Source organism: Typopeltis vanoorti, chromosome 1, assembly GCF_054136105.1.
Source record: "Typopeltis vanoorti isolate ZY-2024b chromosome 1, IOZ_Tvanoo_1.0, whole genome shotgun sequence".
NCBI lineage: Eukaryota > Metazoa > Arthropoda > Arachnida > Uropygi > Thelyphonidae > Typopeltis > Typopeltis vanoorti.
Genome location: NC_143549.1, coordinates 57623422 through 57648389, shown reverse-complemented (window position 1 = coordinate 57648389; position 24968 = coordinate 57623422). Strand labels below are relative to the sequence as shown.

The window sequence follows — 24968 nt, the reverse complement described above, 5'->3', positions numbered from 1 at the left end:
AATCTCATCATTTCATCTGATTTATTTTTTTCATGCGGTACACATATGATTTATATGTTCGAAAAGTTCAGTTTCAGTAAATCGATTTTTAACTTTTCTTACTTATTTTTTGACATTCCCATTAGCGTTGGGTGTAAAATCTGAATATTTGAATTCTATCATCTGTTCTATTGCCTTCTTTAATTGTAATTTGCATCGTAATGATTCTGTAAGAGGAATCATAAGTGTTATTATCGATATATTCACGAGATGCTTTTACTGCTTCTAATGAGAATTTATAAAGCAATTTTTCAAAGTCATCTTCATATTTTCTGCTAGCAGCATGACGTCACTACTTGAAAAATCATTCTGTTTTTTTCCTTCGTGAAGTTTAATTCCTAACTTATTTTTTATTACTATTATTATTTCTTTTTTTTACCATCTATAATGACATTGAATTACATAGGATTGAGTCGTCATATAGTATTCCATTACATATTTGTAAAATAAATAGTCTAATACTTTTTTTTTTATTCTCTGAAAAGAGGTAGGCGGAGCTCTTTTATCCTCTGATTTTTGAAAATCGGTAAGTAATCGGTTCCACCCTTACGTCGACAATAGCGAATTCCCTGGCTATCGATAGTTTTAAAGATATCGGGGGAAAAGTACGGCAAATAACTGTCATCTTGTAATCCTCCTCACACTCGTATTATTGTCTGAAAAGTATGAGTTCTACAATCTTTTTTTTTTTAGGTTATTGAAAACGGTAATTTTTTGGGGGGGCGGGGAAAGCCCTCAATCGACTAACTCGTGAAACCGACTGGAAAAGAAAGCCTAGAAAAAGTGACTAAAATCGATCCTGTGATATATCGACTGGTCTTTCTTGTGGCCTTCAAACATTATGGTACCAGCAGGGGCACGCCAGCAGTGTCCGGCGCCTGTGTGCAAAACTTTGGTTGGTGCCCCTATCCCTCCCCCTCCAATAAAAAAAGCACTTTAAAAAACGTTTTTTTAAAGTATTTCCTACCTCTTTCGCACCTTTACTATCCTGGCGCCTGTGTGCGCGCACACATTGCACATATGACCGACGCGCCCCTAGGTACCAGAAACGGTTCAACAGGCCCAAGCAAGTAATGCTTGGTGATAAAGTAATTATTCAAAATTGATATTCACTTGCATTTTTCAAATGTTATTTATGCCTATAAGAATAATGCACAAACATGGACTAACCTGCATATACTTATATAAAAAGAAAGCATTAAACAAACACGTGAATATTAATTTTTATGGCTGTTTTTGCCTATTTTTATTTAAGAGGAGTACCCCTCCCCCCTTTCTTTTTTTATAATGTCATTGGCTTTTTACTCAATTTTTTTAGGGCATTACTAATGGTTTAAAGACAGATGCATGAAGAATATATGGGAAGAATATTTTTGGACATACCTTTGTAGGATGTTCCTGGTTGTCTTGTTATTCAGCGGCATCCGGCGTATGGCGATATACATTTGTACTACTATTGAAGTGTGACTGAAAGGAAGAGGAGATTGGAAATGTGGAGATGGAGAGATGGGGAGAATTGCGGGTGAGGAAAGGGATATGCGAATTTAAAAACCCGAGTTTTAAAAGTTGGCTGAGAATTCTTTGGGAAAAAGGCGAAAAATAAAAAATTTTAGGGGAAAGGAATACATTCCAAAACTTGAATGTATATTTAAAGATGATGATCGGAGTCATCCTATTCAAATGACTGTCATGTTTCCCTTACCTCTGGCAGGATTTAGTTTTCCTCTTCCAACTTTAAACCTGTAATTCATCTGTGCTTTATGGGACATTATATCTGTACGTGTTTCTCTATTTGTGGGATTATTTTCAGCAATTGGTATTGTTAAGCAAGAGGAGCAATGTAGAGAGTCGTTGAAATCACACAGAATTACACAAGCTAATGAATCTATTAGTATTTATAAAATATGCAAAACCATTGAAGATGTAGAAGCCAAAGGTGCTATACGGATAAAGCATAAGGGAATTAAAACTAAACAGAATGGGGATTAAGTTATTAAAATAGTAGGATGTTAAGACGTGTGTATGTGCATATGCATAAACAGTGCTTTTTTCCTAATATAGAACGGTACCGACACATTCATTAAAAGCGACATGTGACACAGTTTTAATTTCCAACATTTTCTGTTCGCAAAGAATGCATGCCGTCACCTATTGTTTTAACAAAAAAAAAAAAAAAAAAAGCTGTGTGTAAATAAGTTATAGAACAAAATTCGGGAGGGAAAATATTCTTAAAAATGTATATGATTACGTTTTGAAAGAAATGGGTAAAATAGAAAAAAAAAAAAAAAAAGGAGGATTAGACACGTGTAAAGCATCCACGTTTGATATGTTTCAAGGTCATTATCCTGAAATTAGTTTGCTGCTTACGAAGATTAATAATCAGCAAATTGTGATTTTTTTTCTCTTTGGGTTCTCCTACTTGCCTATTCCTGTAGAGTGTAGATGATCCACGTTTTTGCGAGGAAAAACTCTGTCGATGCCGTATGGCTAACTCTTGCTTTGCTGAAAAGCTCTTATAAAGATTCCCGTATGCTACATGTGATTCGAATCTTTCCAATCATGTTTGAGATAGCGGAAATTTTCCTGCTTTTCTTTATTGTTCATTCTTTTATACTGTCAATCCGGATCCTTGATGTTACTCTCTCCTCCTTTCCGTTTTCCACTCCCTCCAATTCTTCGATTGAAACCCTCAATCTAAGGATTTAATACTGATTATTTCTTAATCCTAACGGAATTATTATTTTGGCAGTTCTTATTAATATCTCTTTTTTTTTTCTGCTCACTTTGTTCCAGAATCATTTCGTTGGAGATTTTTTATACTTGATTTATTCCAAGGAACCATCGTTCAATATACTTCCTCTTTATTATCGTTCAGTAGAGTAAGCACAGTGATCTGTTAAACAAGTGATGCACGACTGTTTCTAGGTGTGTGTGTGGGGGGGGGCTTTTTCTATAATCTTCTCTGTTTGCCAATACGCATATATGTATTCTTGTCGTTTTGCTTGTTTTACAAGCAGGGGAACTCCTACTTTCATATGGATAAGAATATAAGAGTAGATATTTTTAGCGTTGGATGACGAGGTCTGACGGTACAAACCCCCCCCCCCCCACACACACACATATACAACAAATTAGTCATACCATGTTTATATTTACATCACCACGAACTAATATTTTAGAGAAAAAATGTAAAGAGAATTCCAGCTTTACAAAAACTGGTTTGCTTTTAGTAGCTTAATAATTGTCTAGCTAGAGCCATTAATTTTTACGCAACTTTCAGAACTGTTTTTTGGCCTTTTTTTTTTTTTTTTTAAAGTTTTGGCCTCTCTGTAGTGGTAGTAGATTGTCATGCATGACAACTTGTCTCTTGCCAGGCGATTATGAAAGTTAACCATACGTCACTTCCCAGTTCAGAAATAACGCATCTTATCGTTCTGAACAATCTGTTTCCAGAGGTTATTGCCACTTTTACCAAGTGTTCTGTTATTATTATTATTTATGAAGCTACTCTTCTCATTTTAAATTTTAACTTGGATTATTGACTCAATACAATGTGTCATTTTCTGGAGGGAGATGTCATGTCATTCATGCTAGTGATATATTTTAAAATTTAGAAATGCACTAGACCTTGAGTAGTCTAGGTTTGATTGACTGAATGATGTCAGTGTACTAAACGTCTGCTGTGTGTGTTCTCTGGTTGGTTTGGCTCTTTTGACGGATGAAAAATCCGAGTTTTTGAATAGAAATATGCTGGCATCTAGTCATCTTGAAGTCATCAACTGACTTCAAGGTTACTCGCGTCCTAGACGGGATTCGAACCCACATCTCTTGACATCCTCACGATTGTCCTACTGAGGCTTTATACAATAACCTAAGGAATTTGCATATGATGATAGTGGATTTAGGATGACCAGTGACCGTTATTAAAAGAAAGAGTCTCTAGTTCTCCCTTAAAGTGACAGAACCAGAAAAAAAAAATTATTTTTTTCCCTTGCAACAAAAATATTTATTCTTTAAAAAAAAAGTAGATATACGACTACTAAACTTGGGGAAAAAAACTGGATACAAGGCTAAGGATGACCCACTTTCAAATCGTGCTAAAGAACAAGTCAGACGTGACATGAATGGCGTGTATTTGAAAACACTTTCATTTCCTCATCATTAATGTATGGAAACTCTTTCAAACAGTGACAAAACATTACAATGTACAAAAGCAGTCACTGCACAAAAATGCTGACAATGAAAATTCACTTATTTTCTGTATTTCAGAGGGAGGACAATAATATACCAGGCAGTTATACACCGTTTGTTTTTTCTGAGCTCATGCTTTTTTCGTTGTGCATTGTTAAGTTAACCCACGACGCATTAAGGAGTGATCAATACCTCATTTAAGATATTCGAAACTTATAAGTTACAAATATCAAATGTTGTTTTTACTCAGAGGTGTAGCTAGGGAGGGGCGAAGGGGGAGTCCGCCACGGGCGACACTTTGAACCTTTTTGAACTTTTGCAGTTAATTCTAAAATACAGTCTCGAGAACTCAGTTCCAAATATTGTAATACTACTGCGAATTTTCCTCCCAATTGCTAATTGTGAGAGGAGTTTTTCTAAATTAAAATTGATTCAGAATTACTTACATTACTATGAAATAGACTTCGCCAATGTCATCGACGAGTTTGCTAACAGAAAAGCAAGAAAAATAACATTTTAGAATGTTGAAATTAAAGTTTTACTTCAAAAATAAACATCGCCTTTTAATTTATTTCCCTATACGTCGTTTTGACTTTTTGTAGTATTTTTGGTGTGTATTGAGAGGGACGGCAAACTCAGGGATTACCCCAGGCGACAAAAGCTTTAGCTACACCACTGTTTTTACTACTGTGTATAAAATAAGGATGGTAATTTATTACTCTTCCTTAAAGATCTTGATGTCAGTTGGAAGCTTTATTTTAAGTTCCTTTTTCATCATTAATTTATTTTTCGCATTTATATGCGTTATTTTCAAGGTTACTATTGCAGTATCACATCAGACATGGAAACAGATGTTTCCATGTTTCCACGCAAACGATCACGTCTTCAAGTATAAAGAAAATGCTATATATGTATATATATATTTTTAATGTAAGAAAAAAATATAGTCTCCTAAGCATTTACGGAAGAAAATATTGAAAAAAAAAAAAAAAGGACATCTTCTCATCATGTAGGTTATGTTACTTTGTTTACTCCAACTACTATTGTTCACCGCACCCACACTCCATCGTTTCTCTGAGTAAATTTGTGGCAGAAATGCCAAATTGTCATGTCATGTCATAAAGATTTGTTCCTCCCAGAAAGTCGTGTTTTTCACCTCAAGAAAAATGGTAAACCGACCTGGGGCCTCACCCCATTGACAGAAATAGTGGGCTGACCCACTGACAATACCAGTCCAATCCAGACACTTCATTCCTATTTATGAAATTTCAATGATTAGATAATGACACAAAATTTTAAAATCATAAGATAAATATGTAATTGGATTCTGTGTCATAAAAAAAAAAAAAAATCCTCAAATAGAAATTCATCATGACCTCACATTGTTCTAACTGATCTCTTCCGTCATGCAAGGTCACATTTTCCCATATCCGTATAAAAGTCTGACATCATCTACGAGTAACTCCTTTCCGAAATTAAGCATAAATAAAGATTTCTGGATATATTGCTGATAACTAGGTCGTAACACAAGATACAGAATATATTTTTCAACATTCAGGATGTGCCATCGATATAACTGCAAACCAATATAATGCGAAAAAATATGTAACAAATCTGTGGCCGATATGAAGACGAAAATAGTGATAGATAAGTTATGGAGACAACAAGAGAAAGAAAAACCGGAGAACACGTTACTCTTATTATACCACGTAATAAGTTCTGCATCGCAATGTTTAGTTCATAATAATAATAAATAGTAATAAAAAAACTTAAATAATTAACAGAAGTAATTGCTTTCCTAGAAAAAAAAAATCAGTTTGTTTCTGTTATTATGATTTGTTCTAAGTTTCTTATACTTTAATAGAATTCACCTTAAAATATCTTTGCCACTATCAAATTATAGCCACGTTAGCTGTATTTATGTCATCCTGTTGTATCAAAATACTTTTTTTTTTTTTTGGAGATGTCATTCAATTTAATACAAGACAAAATAAATTTTAAATATCTGAAAAATTCATTTCTTTATTTACGGCATTTTTCCAGTTCATGACTGTTCATCCTTTTATGTTTCTAATAATTAATTTTTTTTAAATGCTCCCCCCCCCCAACCCAGATACTTTCACTCGTCAAGATTGTTTTCTATGCTCTATCTGCATGCCCTAATTGCTTGGTATACTGTGATTCTGACTATTTAGTTTCAAGGTTACAACCTATGGACTGTTGCCCATTCAACTATGGACTTGACAACCTTCTAGTCACTTCGATAGTATCTGTTCTCAAAGTAACAAAATCCTGTTTCAATTATCTACTATTTGCATTGTTACTTTTGTGCAGGATGTTACAAAGATAACTTTAAAAAAATAATACAAATATTTTTAACTTTGTCTACGCTAATGTCCAGGTTTTTTTTTTTCCTTAGATTTCTACAATGATAACATATATGCGATTTTCTTTAATAGGATTCTTAAAAAAAAAACGCATAAGAAAGTTGTTAATTATGTTTCGACCATAACTTTAGATTCAAAAAGCAACCGTTGTTTGACTAGCAAGAACAGGAAGTTGCGCTTTTACAGTAACCTGCAATTTACCTTTCAAAAGCGACATACAAATGAATGCGGAATACGCTTGTAGACAAATAAACTACAGCCAATGACCACTTTGACCCAATAACCTCCAGCAGAAGGGCAGGATATATCAGCAGATGCCAGAAAGGTTAATTAGAAGGTGGAGAATCGAATAAGGATGGTTCTCGGTAAAGTGGTTGAATGTTCCAGTGATTAGGTTGACGAACGGTGGCTTGTAGTGTTCGTTGATCGCCCAGCGTGTGGGGACAGAATAATACTCAAGTTCCCCCCAGTAGCAACAGCTGCGTTGTGTGTCCTGTGGTCAGCGTGACGTCATTTCTGCGGTCAGAAAACAGCCAACTTGAAAATGCAACTAGACGATGGTCGTGACGGTTATATCCGGAATTGGGTACCTAGAGAGAGAGCGAGAGAAAGAGAGAGAGAGAGACTTTTACTACAAAATAACGTTGAATTAAACATATGGTGGTTTTTAATTTGGTGTTTAGTATTTTTACTTGGTCATGTTTCTACTTTGATTAACTCTAATTTTTTTTTTTTTTTTCATAAGAAGTTTCCCAGAATAATACTATTTAATACATGTTTCAAAAACACCTTCCATGGAAAAGAAATATGCTCGTTCTATCTTCAAAACGGATCTGTTAATTATCGCTTCAATCTTCCATAGTCTCCTTTTCAGAAGTATAGAATTTCTTTTGGTATCCGCCATTTTTTTCGACATGATATTTTTCTCGGTATTCTTCTTTTTATCATTTAGCATGCACATATTAATTTCCTTTTTGATATCTACATTTCTGACATGAATTAATTTTATAGATATTCTGTTATTGATTATAGGTCCTTATAGTCCTTATATGGACTGGCTTAAAGGGGCGAAGCAAGAATGCTTTTCATCTTCCCCGTTAACTGTAGAGGACAGTGTAGGGATAAGGTGTTATTGAGCTATTAAAGCTCTGATCATGGCAGAGGGTAACAGCAATAGCCGAGCCTCGTAGTTCTAACCGAGCCGAGCCTCGGTTAGAACTACATTGGCTACAGCATTGCCATCCATTACCCTCCAAGGGTATTAATCACCCCATCTCACGGTCGATTCTCATTGATTATAGGAATTTTACTCCTGGTGTTTTTATTTTATTTATTTATTATTATTTTTAGTGTTTCGGATCTGTACGCTAATGTAGATATGGCGTTACTTTATTGAATCGTATTTCATTACTTTTGTGTCTGCGAATACCACATGCAACTTTTTTTAACGAAATTATTATTTTGAATATTATTTTCAAAATTATTTTGAAAGTTCGAATGAGTAAAGAACTATTATAAAGGTCTTTCAACTGAAGATGAGTTAGCCATCTGATACCAAGGTGACTGGATTTTCTTTCTGCAAAACAGACAACCAGCACGAAGAACACACACGCAATATATAGACATAAAATACTGACCTCATTGACTCGATTGTTTCTGCTGCAAAAATTCCAGACTGTAGCAACATCTATTTCTAGAGATCCAGTGAAACGGTTTTTGTTCACTTTTGTTTTAAACTAGTGATTAAGTGGTGCAAATTCCCGTTACGTTATACGTCGCGAAAGTTTTCGCTGAAAGTCATAGAAAACCAGCATTTTCGGAAATCCACCTGATCGATTTATTTTTCTTTCCCCCCCTTTTTATTATATATATATGTATGTGTGTGTGTGTGTGTGTGTGTGTGTGTGTTAAAGATACCAAGCTATTTTAAATATAAACCTGTGCTAGATCCTGAATGCAGAGCTTTACAAGTAAATTCTTTATTCAGGATTTAACATGACAAACTACTACTTATTAAGGAGATATCTGCACATCGGCTAATAATTATAAAGTGTTGTTTTATGTTTTGTAATAATGTATAGTCCATGTGTGCGATATAGTGAGAGTTATTGCTAGGTTATTTCCCAAGTAAGCTGTCTAGTACTTTGCGAAATTCCGAGAAAAGTTTATAATAGTAATCCGGAATAATCGCGTATAATCAGTACGAGTCGAGCGTAGCGATGGAGGCTATACCTACGCGGAAATATGACGTCAGAGCGCCTACTTAGAATAATGTAACCGGACAGGTTAGCGAGAGTGTAGGATCACCCAAGGGGCATGAACGATGGGGTTCGTGGGTGAAAACCGCATTGAATAGAGGGCGCCCGAATAGGGCGAATAGAAGACGAAGCACGCCGTTTTAAGGGGCCTTTGGACCTTTTGATCTGGGGGATTGTTTTACTGTTTATCAGTGAGTACAGACGTGTTTATCAGCGCTCCTTGTATTATTACAGCAGTGATTAAGTTTTGTTTTTAATGAATTGATTGAATGTGATGCCTTCAACTGATCGGGAACTACGAACTGATCCTTCGAAGTTGGATTATTCTGCTTCTCTTTACCAAAAGAACTGTTACCAGCGAGATAGCGAAGAGACTCTGAAGACTGCAATACCTATGTCCTTACCAGCACCCACCCAGGTAAAGGTAAGCTTTAAGATTTTTACGAAAGTTCCATGCGAATTTACCATCGTTTTTGAACCCCTACACACACACACTAGAAATGGACAACGTTAGAGATTTTCTTCAACACATAAACAGAGACGAAGCCTTAGAACTATTCAAGGTACTCCTTCAAAAGTTCGAAACCGAATGGCCAGGCTACCTTAAACTGTATACACAGGCAGAGGAACCCGAAGAGGAAGAGGACGATATCACAGAACAAAACATTACCCTCCCCACACCCGAGGACAACAGACAGACAGAACCAACAGCAGACGAACACACAAACAAAAGGCGAAGGACCGCGGACGAACCCACGGAAGAAAACGCGCCCGCACAAGCAGTATCGGGAAATAAAGAAAAGGTACCCCCGGTAATTCTCCGAGACAAACATAAGTGGACCTCAGTCTCGAAATCGCTCAGAGAACAGAACATCAACTACTCCTGGGCCAGAAACACAGACGAAGGGGTAAAGATACAGCCTGAATCAGTCCCAGACTACCGCATGATCACAAAAATGCTGGACAACTCCATGCTGCCTTTTCACACATTTGCACTAGCCAGTGAAAAGAACCTTAAAGTGGTGCTCAGGGGGGTTGCCGAGGGAATCACGACCGACGAGGTCAATGCCGATCTCATCAACCAAGGCCTGACCCCAGTTAAAGTGAGCAGAATGCTAAGATCGGATAAAAAACCTATGCCACTAGTTCTGGTAGAGATATCAAACACGCAAAAAGGAATATACAAATTAAAAAATATATGTGGGCTCAAAATCACAACTGAGCCACTAAGAAAGAAGGCATCGGCAGGACAATGCCACAGATGCCAAACGTTTGGACATGCCCAAAGGCTCTGCAAAGCACCCTACAGATGCCTAAAATGCGGCAAAGAACATCCGACTAGCACCTGCACCAAGCAAAACAACACCGGCATGCTGTGCTAACTGTGGAGGACCTCACCTTGCCAATTACAAGGGGTGCACGTCCCACCCAAGAAATCGGGGGATAACAAAAACTAGCCTCAGACCCCCTCCCGGTAACAACTCCACTACCAAGCAGGCAACTCACCCCTCGTCTCAGTTCACACCAACAACACAGCCAACCAACATGACAAAAACGTATGCTGAGGCTGCACGACCTAAGAACCCCACATCCTACGAACAGCGAGGCTCCAACTTAGAAAAAATCTTAACTGCCTAGCTTGCCACCATGCTGCAAGAATTTAGCATGACAAGCCCCTCACTTTCCTCCAGAAAGAGATTCCTACAAGGAACACAAACCATCCTAACAGCCCTCTGTCATGAATAGAAAACACAAACCAAACTCACTAACGATTGTAGCTAGGAATGCAAATGGAATAACAAATAAAATCCTGGAACTCCAAGAATTTGCATCCAGATACAAACCTGACATCATTCTAGTCAACGAAACACACCTCAGACCAGCAAATAACCCAAGACTCCGAGGCTTTATCATGTACAGAAAGGATCGACTTGGTGCAAGAGGAGGAGGCACTGCTGTCTACATAAAAAGCTACTTAAACCATAACACAGTAACTGACCTCCCAACTATGAACCTAGAGGTGACCGAAGTGGAGGTACACACCAGCAACGCAGGCAGTCTGAAGATTTACGCAGCGTACAACCCACCTGGAATCCCACTACTGATATCTGACTTAGACTCTATCCTCGGATCCAAAGACTCCATAATCTTAGCAGGAGATCTCAACTCCAAGCATACAGCCTGGTTTAGCTCATCCATTAACACCAAAGGACACATTTTATACAACTATGCAATGCACAACTCTGCCATTGTGGTTGGACCTACTGAGCCCACTCACCACAGCCCAACAGGAAGATCAGATGTTTTGGACATCGCAATACTTAAAAACATCCCATACCAATACCAGCTAGAAACAATAGAACTTTCATCAGACCACAACCCCATTCAGCTCAGGCTAGGCAACCAAGAACAGTTCTCACCCCAGCACTCCTTTATAGCTTGGAACAAACTCGCAAAAACTCTACCAGAATACATTGGTCCACCACCCATCATACAGAAAAAAGAACAGATAGATATAGCCATAATCAATCTAACAAGCCAAATGCAGAAAGCAATAGCCTCAGTAAAGCAAACCACTCTCCACCACACCACCAACAGGATCCCAGAAGAAATCATGGACCTGATTAGAACCAAGAACAAAGCAAGAAAGAGATATCACAACACTAGAGCACCACAGGACAAAACAACACTAAACAAACTCAACAGAAAAGTCAGAGAAGCTCTACAAAACCACCGAAATCAAGAATGGGAAACCAAATTAACCACACTCAACCCAGAAGATCACTCCATATGGAAATTCTTAAAAATCCTACGCGCCAAAAGGCAGCCCTTACCTCCTATACAAACCAAACAAGGAATAGTACACACAGACAAAGAAAAGGCAGAAGCCCTCATAGACAACCTGGAGGAGCAGTGCAGCCCATCGTACAAAAGTCTTAACATTAATCTCATCTATAAAGTTCATCGCCATGTCAGGAAAGCATTAAATCTCACTGATACCTCAGAACCCATCTCCCCCTTTACCCCAGGGGAAATAACCAAAATCATAGCACAACTGAGCAACAAAAAGGCTCCAGGCCCTGATGGCATCACCAACAGAACACTAAAGTTGCTTCCAAGAAAAGCAATAATACATATTGTTAATATAACAAACGCGATCATCAGATTTCAGCACTTCCCGACAACCTGGAAAACAGCAGATATCGTACCTATAAAAAAGGCAGGTAAGAATCCTCAACTTCCAGAAAGCTACAGACCCATTAGCCTCTTATCAAGTCTTGGAAAAGTCACTGAAAAGGTTATACTCACAAGGCTACAAGCAATCACTGACAAGCTCGGAATCATCCCAAACGAGCAATTCGGATTCCGCAGAGAACACTCCACAGCACAACAAATACACCGTCTGGTAGAATACATAGCAGGAGGCTTCAACTGGAATCTCCAGACGGCTGCAGTCTTCATCGACATAGCGAAGGCCTTTGATAAGGTATGGCATCAGGGACTTCTCTACAAGCTTATACAATTTAACTTCCCAATCAAACTAGTCAAACTAATTAAAGCATACCTAAGTGACAGACACATGCAAATCCAACTAAATGGAACAGTGTCATCCAAACGCAAGATCCGTGCAGGCGTGCCACAGGGTTCCCTCTTAGCACCTCTACTGTACTCGATCTATACAGCTGATATCCCCCCAAACCCGAGAAATATCATTACAGCATTATATGCGGATGACACCGCGATACTTTCAAGATCTCGCAGCCCTCAGCTAGCAATTAGAAGGCTGCAAGGCAGCATCAACACACTAGAAACTTGGCTAACAGATTGGAGGATCCAGGTAAACCCCCTGAAAAGTTCTGCTGTGCTGTTCTCCAGAAGAAAAGTCACCAGCAAGGATGACATCCAGCTCCACGGACTCAAGATCCCATGGGTAACAGAAGCAACGTATCTTGGTGTGAAACTGGATAGCAAACTGCTATTTAGTAATCACATCAAACTAACAGGAGTGAAGACATCCAGAGTAATTGCACAACTCTACCCCCTGATCAACCGCAAAAGCAAACTAGATGTAAGAAACAAGCTAATGCTGTACAAAACTGTAATTCGCCAGTTATCACCTACGCCTCTCCAGCATGGAGTCATACCTCAGAAACCAACATACAAAAACTACAAAGAATCCAGAACAAGTGCCTAAGAATGATCCTAGATGCCCCATGGTACATAAGAAACTTTCAGATCCACCGAGAAGTAAACATCCCTTACATCCGCTCGCATCTCCACGACTTAGCTGAGAAATTCTTTTCCAAGGCAACCCTGCACTCAAATCCACTGATCAAACAAGCCAACAACTACAGTGAAGCAATACACTGCAAATACAGAAGACCAAAATCTATTCTACTACACAGCGAACATCACTAACTTCAGGCCCCAATAGGGCGAGCAGGTAGCTCAATAATACCTCATTCACAGTATCACTTACAGAGATAAAGGGGAAAAAGAAAAGCATTTTTGCTTCACCCATCCAGCCAGTAACGTTATGCGTTATGCGTTTGATCTGGGAGTGCCGGATTCGAGTTTTAGGGGGGTTTGTCGGAGGATTCGTGAGAGAGCGGCGAGTTGACTACGGGAATAATGGACGGCAGGTTCTTTTCTTGAGAATGCTCGAAGATTTTCAAGCAGAGCTGATCGCGATATGACGGCCCATGTGGAATCGAGCCTTAGCAGAATGTCCCATTGGAGAAAGTTTCCCGCGGAGCGGTAGACAGCACGCAACAGTCGGAAACGATTAGAAGAAAAAGCGTAGTACATCGCCAGGCGCAAAGACAGCTGAAGAATATGCAGTAAGGTAATCCAGACCTACATGAGATGGCGGCATGAAATCTGAAAGGATCCGGTAATGTAAGAGTTTTCGTTCTATGTTAAAATTTTGTTTAGAAGAACAAGAAATTTGTGTGTGTTGTAACTAAAGGACACTAGTAGGGAACTTTTAGTGAGAATTTGACTGAATTAATTAAGCCCTTGTGGAGCAAAGAAGAGTTGTTAAATAGGCAGTGATTTGTGAATGGCTAGACTTGCTTAAAATGAAATTTAGAATTAAGATAATCATTGATAGAGTATTAATCAAAGTGTTCAATAAGTATTCTGTGAGTAACTTGTGAAAGGAGATATAGTAGTAGTATTTTGCTTAAACCTAATCCTTTCATAATTGAAGGATTTAACTTGCTCTGATTCATTGTGATTTAGTATAATCCTTATAGAGTGAATTTTGATTCATTGAGTATTTAAACTCACATAACTGTAAATGTTTTATGTTTTGTACAAAACATGTTTATGTTTTGTACAAAACATGTTTATGTTTTTCCAATAAACATGTTTTGTACCTTATACCTGAAGTATGCCTGATTACGAATTCAAACCACCACTTATGAAATTGAACCTTTTTGGCGGGAAGGAATTTAGATATAATTGTTTAAGTGAGATTCGGTCTACGACTGCTAACTGAATCTGCACAGCGCTCGCGTGAGATAAATTATTGTGTGTATCCTTTTAAATTTTGAATTATTTCCCTGAACAAGAGTCCCTTCTGTTATAGGATATTATTGGCTGGCGCAGCGAAATATAAATTTTGCCAATATGGAAAAAAAAAAAATATATATATATATATATATATATATATATATATTTTTTTTTTTTTTTTTTTTTTTTTTTTACTAAGCTTTAAATCAAAGCTAGAGTTGAGTCTTAAATTTCCATTTTATAAACGCAACAGATTTAAGTTCATGTTATGTAATGTGCAGGCGGTTACAAATAAGCGTATCAAATTGTTAACCAACGTAATTTGAGTAACTCATTTTCGATAACATTTCGAAATTGTACATTCTTCTTCTTCTTATTAATTATTATTATTTCTCTTCCACTCAGTGGCGTAGCAAGATTAACTATGTGTTTAGCACCCTTTGCAAATTCTTAACTACACTGTAGTTAAGAATTTGCAATTTAGTACTTACTATTCAGTTCGAAAACATTCAGCCAATGATAGCCGTGTTTCTGTGAGAGGTCAAATGAGTTGTGCAGACTAATTAACGGACGAGTACATTAGTCAAATGACAGCTCAATCAAACAGTCAGCAATGAAGAATATCGGAACACTCGGTAATATGTCATCGATGGGTGGCTAAAAATCAGCAACTAACAGAAGCCATTCTGGACAATTAGACAGTGGAAAACATTGTCTGATCTCATGTTCTACTTTTTCACGCTGAAGGTAGGGGTTGAGGTATGACAACAGCAGAATCAGAGTGTGCATGCCTGATGACAATTCTGCAAATTGGTGTTTTCTTGGTACATTTTCTGCTTCCTGGTCCTTGAGTTATTTGAATGCCACATCCTACTTGAACATAGTTATCTGTTATATATCTCTTTATCCATTTGGCAACAGTTACTTTCAAGAGGATAATGCACCCATCGCAAGGCATAGATCTTCCAGGAGCATGAAGAATATCGATTCTGAATATCTGCTGAATGAGGTGATACAGTCCATTCTGAGTCAACTGCGGAACTTGATTAAGTTAGTAATGTTATTCCCCCTCATTCAAGGGGGGGAAACTCGTGCACCCTGTCGAAGTAAGCGTTTTCGACTGATAGGGAAGTATTCTTATTAGTGCGGTGTACCTAATTAACCAACTACTTAATGAATATCAATATACATAGTTTACATTTGTATTTTGTACTTTCATACGTTTTCAAAACTTGTACAAACTTTCCTATTGTTCTTCCTTGTCTTAAAGTTTTTTTTTATTTTTTTTATCATTCACGAAGTAGGCCATTCCTGATAAATAAGCAGACTGTGACGTCATCGTTAAATGATGTCATCTGTATAGGAGATTGGGGAAAAAATGACATTTTGTGACTGAGAGAAAGAGGAGGAGGAAGAAGAGGTATAGCTAAAAAGTCAAAGCATTTATTTTGGAAAACAATTTTGTTACTAATCAAAACCATAACACACCATATTTTTAAAAAAATCGTTAAAAATTCGAACACTTATTGAATATAAAGAAACCTATTATTGATTTATTTGGTAATTTCATGAAAACAATTTGATTATTTTTTCATTATTTCAAAAAATTCAAAGAATATTTCAACATAAAATCTTCGACATCAACAATAATAAAATCCCGTTTTTTTTTTTTGGGAGATGGGAAGCTGAAGCTTTGAGACATTCTGTGAAGGGAAGCGAGGGGTCAAATTGTTCCCGAAATCGTTTGACATAATTTCCGGGAGTTCCTCGTAATCCTCTCTGATCATCAGTCATTCCTGGTATGTGAGACAGCCACAGTGAAACATTATGGTACTGGGAATAGAGTAAATGGCATCCAACCATTTTATTTTGTTGAAATGAAAACGGCTTTAATACAATATTTTATTTTCAATTATAAAATTATAATATAAAATCTATATTTTGTAAGCTTTTAGTAGATCATTTAAAGCTTGACAGTTACTCTTTCAATAAAGAAATCGTTAATTTAGTAGTAATCCAGCTGGAGTACCCTACGGAAATATAATGGTAAGAATTACAGTCACTTTGATCGACAGTTTACTTGATTTTTGGAACGCGATGTTTTTATGAAAGTCAGTCATTTTGTGAATGACTGGTATGTGATGTATTTTTTCATCTCGATGTATACGGTGTTCATGAAGAAACACTATATATGTATCGAGATACTCATACGTAGTATGTGTTTATTAGTAAAACTGTTGAATGTGTCAGCAGCCATTTATGGTTTGCACATTTCAAAACATTGCATTTGATATGTCGTCCACTTTACATCGAATGTTGATGCTGCACTTCCACAGTATGAAGGTGATTTAAGTATACCGCATTCTTTAATAATCTTTGGAAATCTGTTTAGAAAAGTTTTGTTTTTCTTTCTTTCCCTAGAAGCGTAGTAGAAGGATCCTGCAACGCATCGAGACCTAAAACAGCTGGTAATCCAGGTTTTGCAGTGCACTGAGGAAAAACATAAAAGTGGTGCACAAAGTCACTTGTTAGAGAATAAAGAAATAAGAAGACGTTGCATATCAAACAGCTATCATTTAAATTTAAACCTTATCTCAGTTTTTATTGAGATAAATTGCTCAAACTCTAATCAAAAGCAACCTCTGTTCCTGAGCTCGGTGTTAAGAATATTATAAGGTGTGTGTGTTGGGGGGGGGGAGTATTATGAAACGTCATATTTGCCGATAGTTAAAAATGCCACAGGTGTGTGTGTGTGTGTTTATTTCTTTATTTTTCAAAAATTTAGAAACGCAGCATCGGGTGATGCTGGGTTTCGAACTGGATTCTAATCACCAGGTGGCTCTGTTTTATTAACTAGTATTTTTTTAAAAAAATCTAAGAAAAATACTTTTATCTCTTTAAGATCATGTTTTTTTTTTAAATCAAAATTCTGAATATGAAAAAAATCAAGCAGTGATTTATATTACGATTCGAAAATGCGGTATCAGATAATAATATATAATATAATTAGTTATAAAAAAATTTTTTGTTTATTATTTTTTATTTTTTCAAATTATAATGACAAAAGTTCATATGTTTATCTCTTTATTTTTATACTGGGCAATGTCTGTAGAAGAAAAAAAAGTGACACATCATTTAAGTATGACCTCAAAGTTGCCAACCGCACTATTTAAATGGACACCGGTTCCGTGAATGCAGGGCAATTAGCTACAGGCAATAGTACAGATGTAATTCTCTTAATGGAGACACATCCAGCCTGAAGGTTTTATCATGTGGCACTTCGTATACCGTGCTGCTTGCCGTAGTATTTTTTACGAGGCCCTTGAGCTTATTTGCAGTTGGCCTTTCTGGTTCGAACTTTATTTATTTCGCTGTAGCCTTTGTAATACTCATGTTATACTATTGTGTGGCGAAGTGCTCATCACAACTATAATAAAGCCAATAATTGTTTTAAAATATACAAGGATATAATTGTTTGTTAATATCGCAAAGCTTATCGGAACGTTATTCGTCATTCATTTTTATCGTCCCTCTCCCAATATCAATTGAAATACAAATTGCAGAAGATGAAGAGAGATGTATTTATTTAAAATGTTTAGCTTAATGTTAAGGCATAATTTAATAACTTGATGCACATCAGCTCAGCATTTCTATTATTCTTTAAAAAAATGTTTGGAACTCGGCAAATAAGTTAATTCATTTGCTTTTTTTAAAAACCATGATTATGCCATCAAATCATATTTTCTTCACTGTCAAACTGAGTTTCAGAAAAAGAAAAAAAGAATGTATAATGTCGGATCTAAGGAGTAAGCAAGATACGAAACAAGAATCGTACTATTTTTAGTCAAAAATTTCATGGACAAAATAATTAAGCGGGAGAATTGTCATTGTGGAACAGCAGTTTTCATGTATCTCCCCCCCCCCTTTTTTTTTTCTACAGTACATCCTGAACTGTAGATGTTGCAGAATATCTGAATAAAAATATTGACTGAGAGCACAATCTAATCATCTGAAATGTTCGGCTAATAGATGGATAACCTAATTCCAAGAGGTGTCATTCCACTTCGGAAATCAATGAAATGAATGAATTTTGTTCACTGTTTCCACTCCCGAAAGACTTTTTAATAATCCTAAAGTTCATTGGGAAGTTTTTCACTATTTGATGTATACAGTTTCTTGGTGCAGCAAAAAACATAAAAGACGCAACGAGCACTTTACATTTCGTTGTTGTTGCAATGTCATGTTTTGTCCATCTAAAGTGGCAACGGTATGTTTTATTTTATTATTTATTATATTTTTTGATTATTTTGGAATTGTATGAATATAGTGATAAAGGACAGTTCTTTATTTAAAAGGAAATCGGTAGAACATCACCCTCTGTCCAAAAAGAAACCGAACTTTTCGAAAATAGAAGAAACTAGTGGCGCCACCTATTGTATCTTTGTTTCAAACAAAGAGCTGCGATTGACTTTTGTGTTAAACTTGGTTAAAGTTTTACCAAAACTTATCAAATGCTTTAAAAAGCATGCGGTGATGAATGCTTATCCCGTACTCAAGTTTATGAGTGGTTTAAGCGATTTCAAAGTGGTCGTGAGACGCTTGAGGATGACGAAAAGCCGGGCCGTCCAAAACCAGGACTGAGGGAAGTTAACTTCCAAAAAAAGTGCGTGATTTCATCAAAGAAAATCCGAAATCGTCCGTGAGATTGATTGAAGATGAATTTTGGATTGCAAAATCAACTGTGCACAACATTTTGACCGAGGGTTTGGGCCTTCGTAAATTGAATTCGCGATTTGTTCCCCCACAAATTGACCGACGACCAAAAAATCTATCGAATTGAACACTGTCATTTTCCGACCCTTCGTCGAAACACGCTATCACTCTTGGCACTATAACTCGGCTTCTAATGAAACAAATGTCATAAACAGTTGACACAACACTAATGAAGGTTGTCGCTTTCGACAGCAAAAAAATACAACAGGTGGCGCCATTAGTTTCTTCTATTTTCGAAAAATTTGGTTTCTTTTTGGACAGAGGGTGTACATGGTTTATGTCCACTATACTGCTCATTCTTCTGGTGGTTAATCGTTGTGGAAGCAGGTGTATTACCACAAAGTAACATAGGCACCTCGTTCACGAAGGATTTCTGGTCCTGTAATTTATTTGAAAGTTGCCGATTCGTAATTTAAAAACAATACCTTGCGAATTGTGAAGTGCTCATTTGTAAGTAAAGAAGCCAAAGTATATGATCGAAGATCGCATGCATTTTGTCTGTTTGTGCATCACGTCTCAATGGGAGTTTTTAGTGCTGAGGGAGAGAGTACAAGGAGATCGGTTCTTCAGTTCGCTTGCTTTCCAGATAAACTATCTCTTTTTGCTTCTCTCCTCAATTTTTGGAATTTTTTAAAACATTTTAACCTTTTTTTTTTTCCTTTAAAATATTCCGATTTTTGGCTGCTGCCAACCGATAAAGAACTTACTGACAGCTCTGACGATCATGCGTTATTCCAATCTTTGCGTTGCCTTTAAATTCTATCTAGGGGGGGGGGGGGAGAACCTTTATAAAGGCATTTCAATTGAAGGCGAGTTATCTAAAGACTCGAGGTGAGGGGTGCTCATTCTGGAAAACAACCCTGGCAGATTGCCCTCTGGCCTTCCTTGAGTTATTACCCCGAAGGAACTCTCCAAGAATTAATCGCCTGTAAATGTGTCCCTTTCGGCTACTTTTCTAGATGACCGTCTTCTAGAAGTTTGCAATTATATGGCGAGTCGCTTGCGCTTTGACAGAAATTTGGTCTACTTAATCCTATCATTTGTCAACGTTTTGTATTCCTTCCCGTAGCGACTGCAACTTCTCGAAAGCAAAAAGAGTCGTTTCACATCGTCTTTTGTGACAGGGAATGCATTACGAGAAAATGATATGTGTACTCAATTTTAAAGTAAACCTAATATTTTTCTTAATAATAATGTAATTTATATTATTTTTTATAAAAAAAAACATATTATTCAAACGTTTTAAATAGAAACAGCTTATAAAAGTCTGAAAACATATTATTTTTTTTAAGTGGTCCATATCATAATACTCTGTTACCTTTAGATATAACAAAGAAGAAAAAAAGAGCAGCTGATGTACTCAATCACTCAAAATACGCCGAAATGTGTAACAAATGAAATTTTGTTAAGGGGAAAAAATATATAAAAATTCTAAAATAACTTAAGTATAAAGAGCTAATAAGCTTCATTTCGGCAATGAAAACATTACTAAATGAGAGTCATTAAAAAAATAAAATAATATCCCCTTAATTTTAGTTCTAAAATAACATTACCTAATTCTTGTCAATAATAATAATAATAATAATAATAATAATAATAATAATAAAGAATCAATCCCTCCCACAAAAAAAAAATTAGAGCAACTGTAAAGATAATAAATCTGGCTTTTCCCTTGTGATATTCTTCAGCGCCAATAACAACAATAATAATATGGAAAAACGAATCCCCACAAAAAAAAAATAACAACAGTCTAGAATTTCAACTGTTGAGACGATCGACTTTTCCCTTGCGATAGTTTTCATTGTCAATACAACAATAAAATCAATAACAATAATGACACGAAAGAGTGAATTCCCACATAAAAAAACGGAATCTAGAATTTCGACTATCAAGATGATGACTCTGGCTTTTCCCCCTCAGTACTAATGCAGCAACAATACGATAGAATGTACCTCCATAAAAAAAAAAAAAAATAATAATAATAATAAATAACAACAGTCTAGAATTTTAACTGTAAAGAGGTGACTTTCGTATTGAGATAGCATTCAGTTCCAATACAACTCATTTCCAAGATCCCCCACCTTATAAGAAAAAATAACAGCAATCTAGAATTTCAACTGTAAGGATGATAACTCTGATTTTTGTCAGTGCCAAATACAGGTCTCATTTTTTTTCTCCAATTCTACTAATGGCTATTCCAAAAGGGTGGCACGGGATGGATAGAATAGTGACTATCGTGCGAATAGAAAACCTGTTTGAAAGCGAGAAAAAAAAACATGCTCAGATCGAAGTATCATTATTCTGAAATCGTTCCTTTTCACTAGCTTTCACTTTCTTCATTTTTTTTTTTATGTCGAGGAGACTGTTGAGTATTATAAAGATCACCAAACTGTGTCGCAATTTCTAATGATGTTGCAGTGCAACATAACATTTATAATCATTCAGCAACCAGTCATGTATCGGCTACATAAATAATGTTATTTCTTAACTATTCTCACTTTCTTTCTCTCTCTTACACATTCTTTTCTTTTTCCTCTTTCTCTTCCTCCGTAACTGGCACTATCCTTGAACAATAATATATAAATTTTTTTATTAAGCTAACATTTCCTAGTGGATTTTATATAATTAGATAAGGTACGATCCTCCTCCCATCTGTCCCTCTTAATAATCAGCAACTACACTGTTTGTCGCCTTTGCCAAACAACTCCGTCACGATGCAAGAATATCATTTATCTTCTTTTTTTTTCCTTCTTGTTAGAGGAAGCGTGAAAATAAGATCGAGACAGGTGAACTCGCTCAATCTCATTTTCACGCCATCTCATCATTGGGTTTGCTTTTCTTTCGTTTTAGCTGACGCTTGATCAATTCTGAAATTGTTTGTGCTGAATACTCTAGTTAAATAAGCGATCAATTTTGTTTTATTATCTCTTACATAACTGCTCGTGTGCTTTATTTATTGCTTCATTAATGTTTTGGCCTTTTTTTCTATTTCATATTAAATAGCTATTGTTTTTTTCCTTTATTGTCTTTTCTTTTCTTTCTTTTTCTTTTTACTTTATTTTTCGCACTGTTTAAGTCCCTTTATTAAGACTAGGGGGTAATTAGTGTGTTTGACTATCGTTGTCGTAAATTGGGATTCTGGCAGCTCTATAAGATGACAAAATGTGTGTCGAGGAACACCATGCAAAGTTTCGTGCTTTTCTTTTTTTTTTTCTTTTTTTGTTGTTTACTTGGTTTCTCCTGTAAACCGCATTGCTTGGTGAAGAGGTGTGTGCTGTTGTTGTTGTTGCTATTGTTGTTTTTGAATTACAGGCTGCAAGGCCCAATGTTTGATACTCTAAATTGCGCGTATTCTTCAGGTCAATTTGCTTGGTTTGGAGGATGAACAATCCTAGTTTCGGGAGGATAAACCTTCATATGAGAATGGTCAATTCACTGGTATGTGCAGTGAATGTATGTCATGTTACCGACGTGTTTCTTTCCTTTAATTTTGACAAGTTACTGCTTGTGCAGATAGCGTATTAGATAGCTAAGTTCTTCCTCTTCTAAGATAACTTCATTTGCTTCACATACCATATGTTCCGTTTGATCGTGACATTCCCATTTCTGGGGTGCCACTACTAGTTTAGTTTTACTCTGGGTATATGAGAAGGCTTCGTATCTTTTTAAATTGATAATACTTGGTGGCAAAGGTACGCACAGCATCCTTAACTCAGTTGATATAAACAATGCCGTTTGGATGTAAAGACGCAATTTCGATTCCCCTCTAGTAGGCGAATGACTTTTATAATGTCTTACCAGCTAAAGATGAATTAGCCGCAGTGGCAAGATTTTTTCATACTGCAAACCGACCAGAAGGACACACGCGATTTAGGAAATAAGCCTCTGTCATTGCTGAAGAAAGTTTCTCCCCCCCCCCCCCTCCCAATCGGAGGAGGAAATGTGAATGAATGACAGCACAAACATCCATGGCCAATACGGGATTCGAACCCGCACCCTTTTGGCAGAGCGGATATGCTAACTGCTCGAGCATGTTTGATCAATTACACACGCGATTAAACATAATCCACTGGCCTCACAACCTTAGTTGATCGGACTCCAAACCAATAACTTGAAAATATATCAATTTAACTTTTGTCTCGGGGAAAAATAGTCTAATTGGAATTGTTATGTGACTTTTCAGGAAAAATGATCTAAAGCTGATCACTGCTTTTAATGAGGAAAATTCGCAAAAAAAAATCGCTAATCAATAAAAAAAAAAGTATTTTATTTAACATTTCTGTAAATAAAATTAACTTTTACAAATCAAGTTAAATTAAAATTTCATTTAAATAAAAATAATATATTAAGGGATTATTTTTAAAAAAGCAAATTTTTTTATTTATAATAAATTAAATTTTATTTTAAATAAAAGGGATTAATTAACATGCTTTAACTTTTATTAATCCCAGATCTTGATGTTCTTGTCACACGTACCTCTTAAATATTTTTCTGAAAACAGAAGTAGAACGAAATGTCATTTTTATTAATTCTAATTTATTTTTACAAGCTAATTTTAGTTTGGAACGATTAAAATACGAATGTTGTCTCTGATGTAGTTATATTTGAATGCCTGGCACTTGTAGTGCGTTAATTAAACTCAGGAGAACTGGTCGAGTGGACCTCTGACACTACTGAAGTGCTATCATAGAATAAACCGCAACTACTACCTTTGTTTACTTCCGCCCACAGTTGAAACAGTTACCATTGTGTGTGTGTGTATGTCAATTTGGATTCTGTTTTGCACAATACCCAATGAGAAATATGACCCCCCCCCTATTTGTTTTAATTTAATAAAATGACATACGGATGAAAATAAACCTTCCTTCTGTCTTCTCCCGGGGAATCAGTCTTATGATTGCTGCCAGTGTCGGCGCTAGGGTCTTTGCCGCCCGCATGCAATTTCTATCTAAGCGCCCCTGTAACGATCCGGGAGTGTGTAGTTCTTTTACGATAATAACAATTTAAATTATTTGAAATTTTAAAAATAAATTTTGACAGAACAGCCACACGTTGGTTCGCTAAATGTAACGAACCGGGGGTGTTGACTAGGCAGAATAATCGTTAAAAACCCGAATATTCAAAAAATTCTCAAAAGTTAAAGCAAATTTTGATAAAGCCACTTCACTTTAATCATTGAATATAATGATACGGGATTATAGCCTTCGCACCGACTCGAACAAATTTAAAATGAATTTTAATTGAAGTTAAAATTTATTTGAACTAAAGTTTAAAAAATTCTTGCATTTTACAAGTTACTAAATTCTTAGTAACTTGTAAAAAATTTTAAATAATTTTTATAAGTGGAATCAGTGGCGCACTCAGGATTTAATCTTAGGGGGCCCCCCGAGCGCTCAAGATTTAATCTTGGGGGGGGGGGGGGCTGAGTTGAGTAGACGATTTACGAATACACACTACGATATACGACGGATGACTGAGCATCTGCAGTGATCGTCAATACATGATAAGTAGTATAGAAATAGAAAGCACAACATGAATAAAAAATGAATTTTAATTAGGAAAAGATTTTTGGAAAATTTTCTAGTGTTTATTTCCTTTTTTTGGGGGGAAGGGTCCCTTCTCTCCCTCCCTGGGTACGCCACTGAGCGGAACTATCGTTTAGGAAAATAAAAGAAACTCAAGATAGATGAAAATAAGAAAAGAATTCAAAAATAATTAGAACATTTAATATAAGTGTTCAAAAAATAAAATCTTTACAGAATGACAGATAATAAATTAAATTACATAAATATACTTGAAATTT

The 24968-nt window shown here is 36.2% G+C and overlaps 1 protein-coding gene across 1 annotated transcript in view; it reads right to left on the bottom strand.

Annotated features, from left to right (window-relative positions):
* Positions 1–6263: 6263 nt before the first annotated feature.
* Positions 6264–24968, bottom strand: part of LOC150110012 (monocarboxylate transporter 9-like) — a 126827-nt gene continuing 108122 nt past the window's right edge. Inside the window, exon 4 of the mRNA XM_090390604.1 lies at positions 6264–7207. Within this exon, the coding sequence (XP_090246730.1) occupies positions 7188–7207 (20 nt within the window). The 3' untranslated portion in view covers positions 6264–7187. The remainder of the gene's footprint in view (positions 7208–24968) is intronic.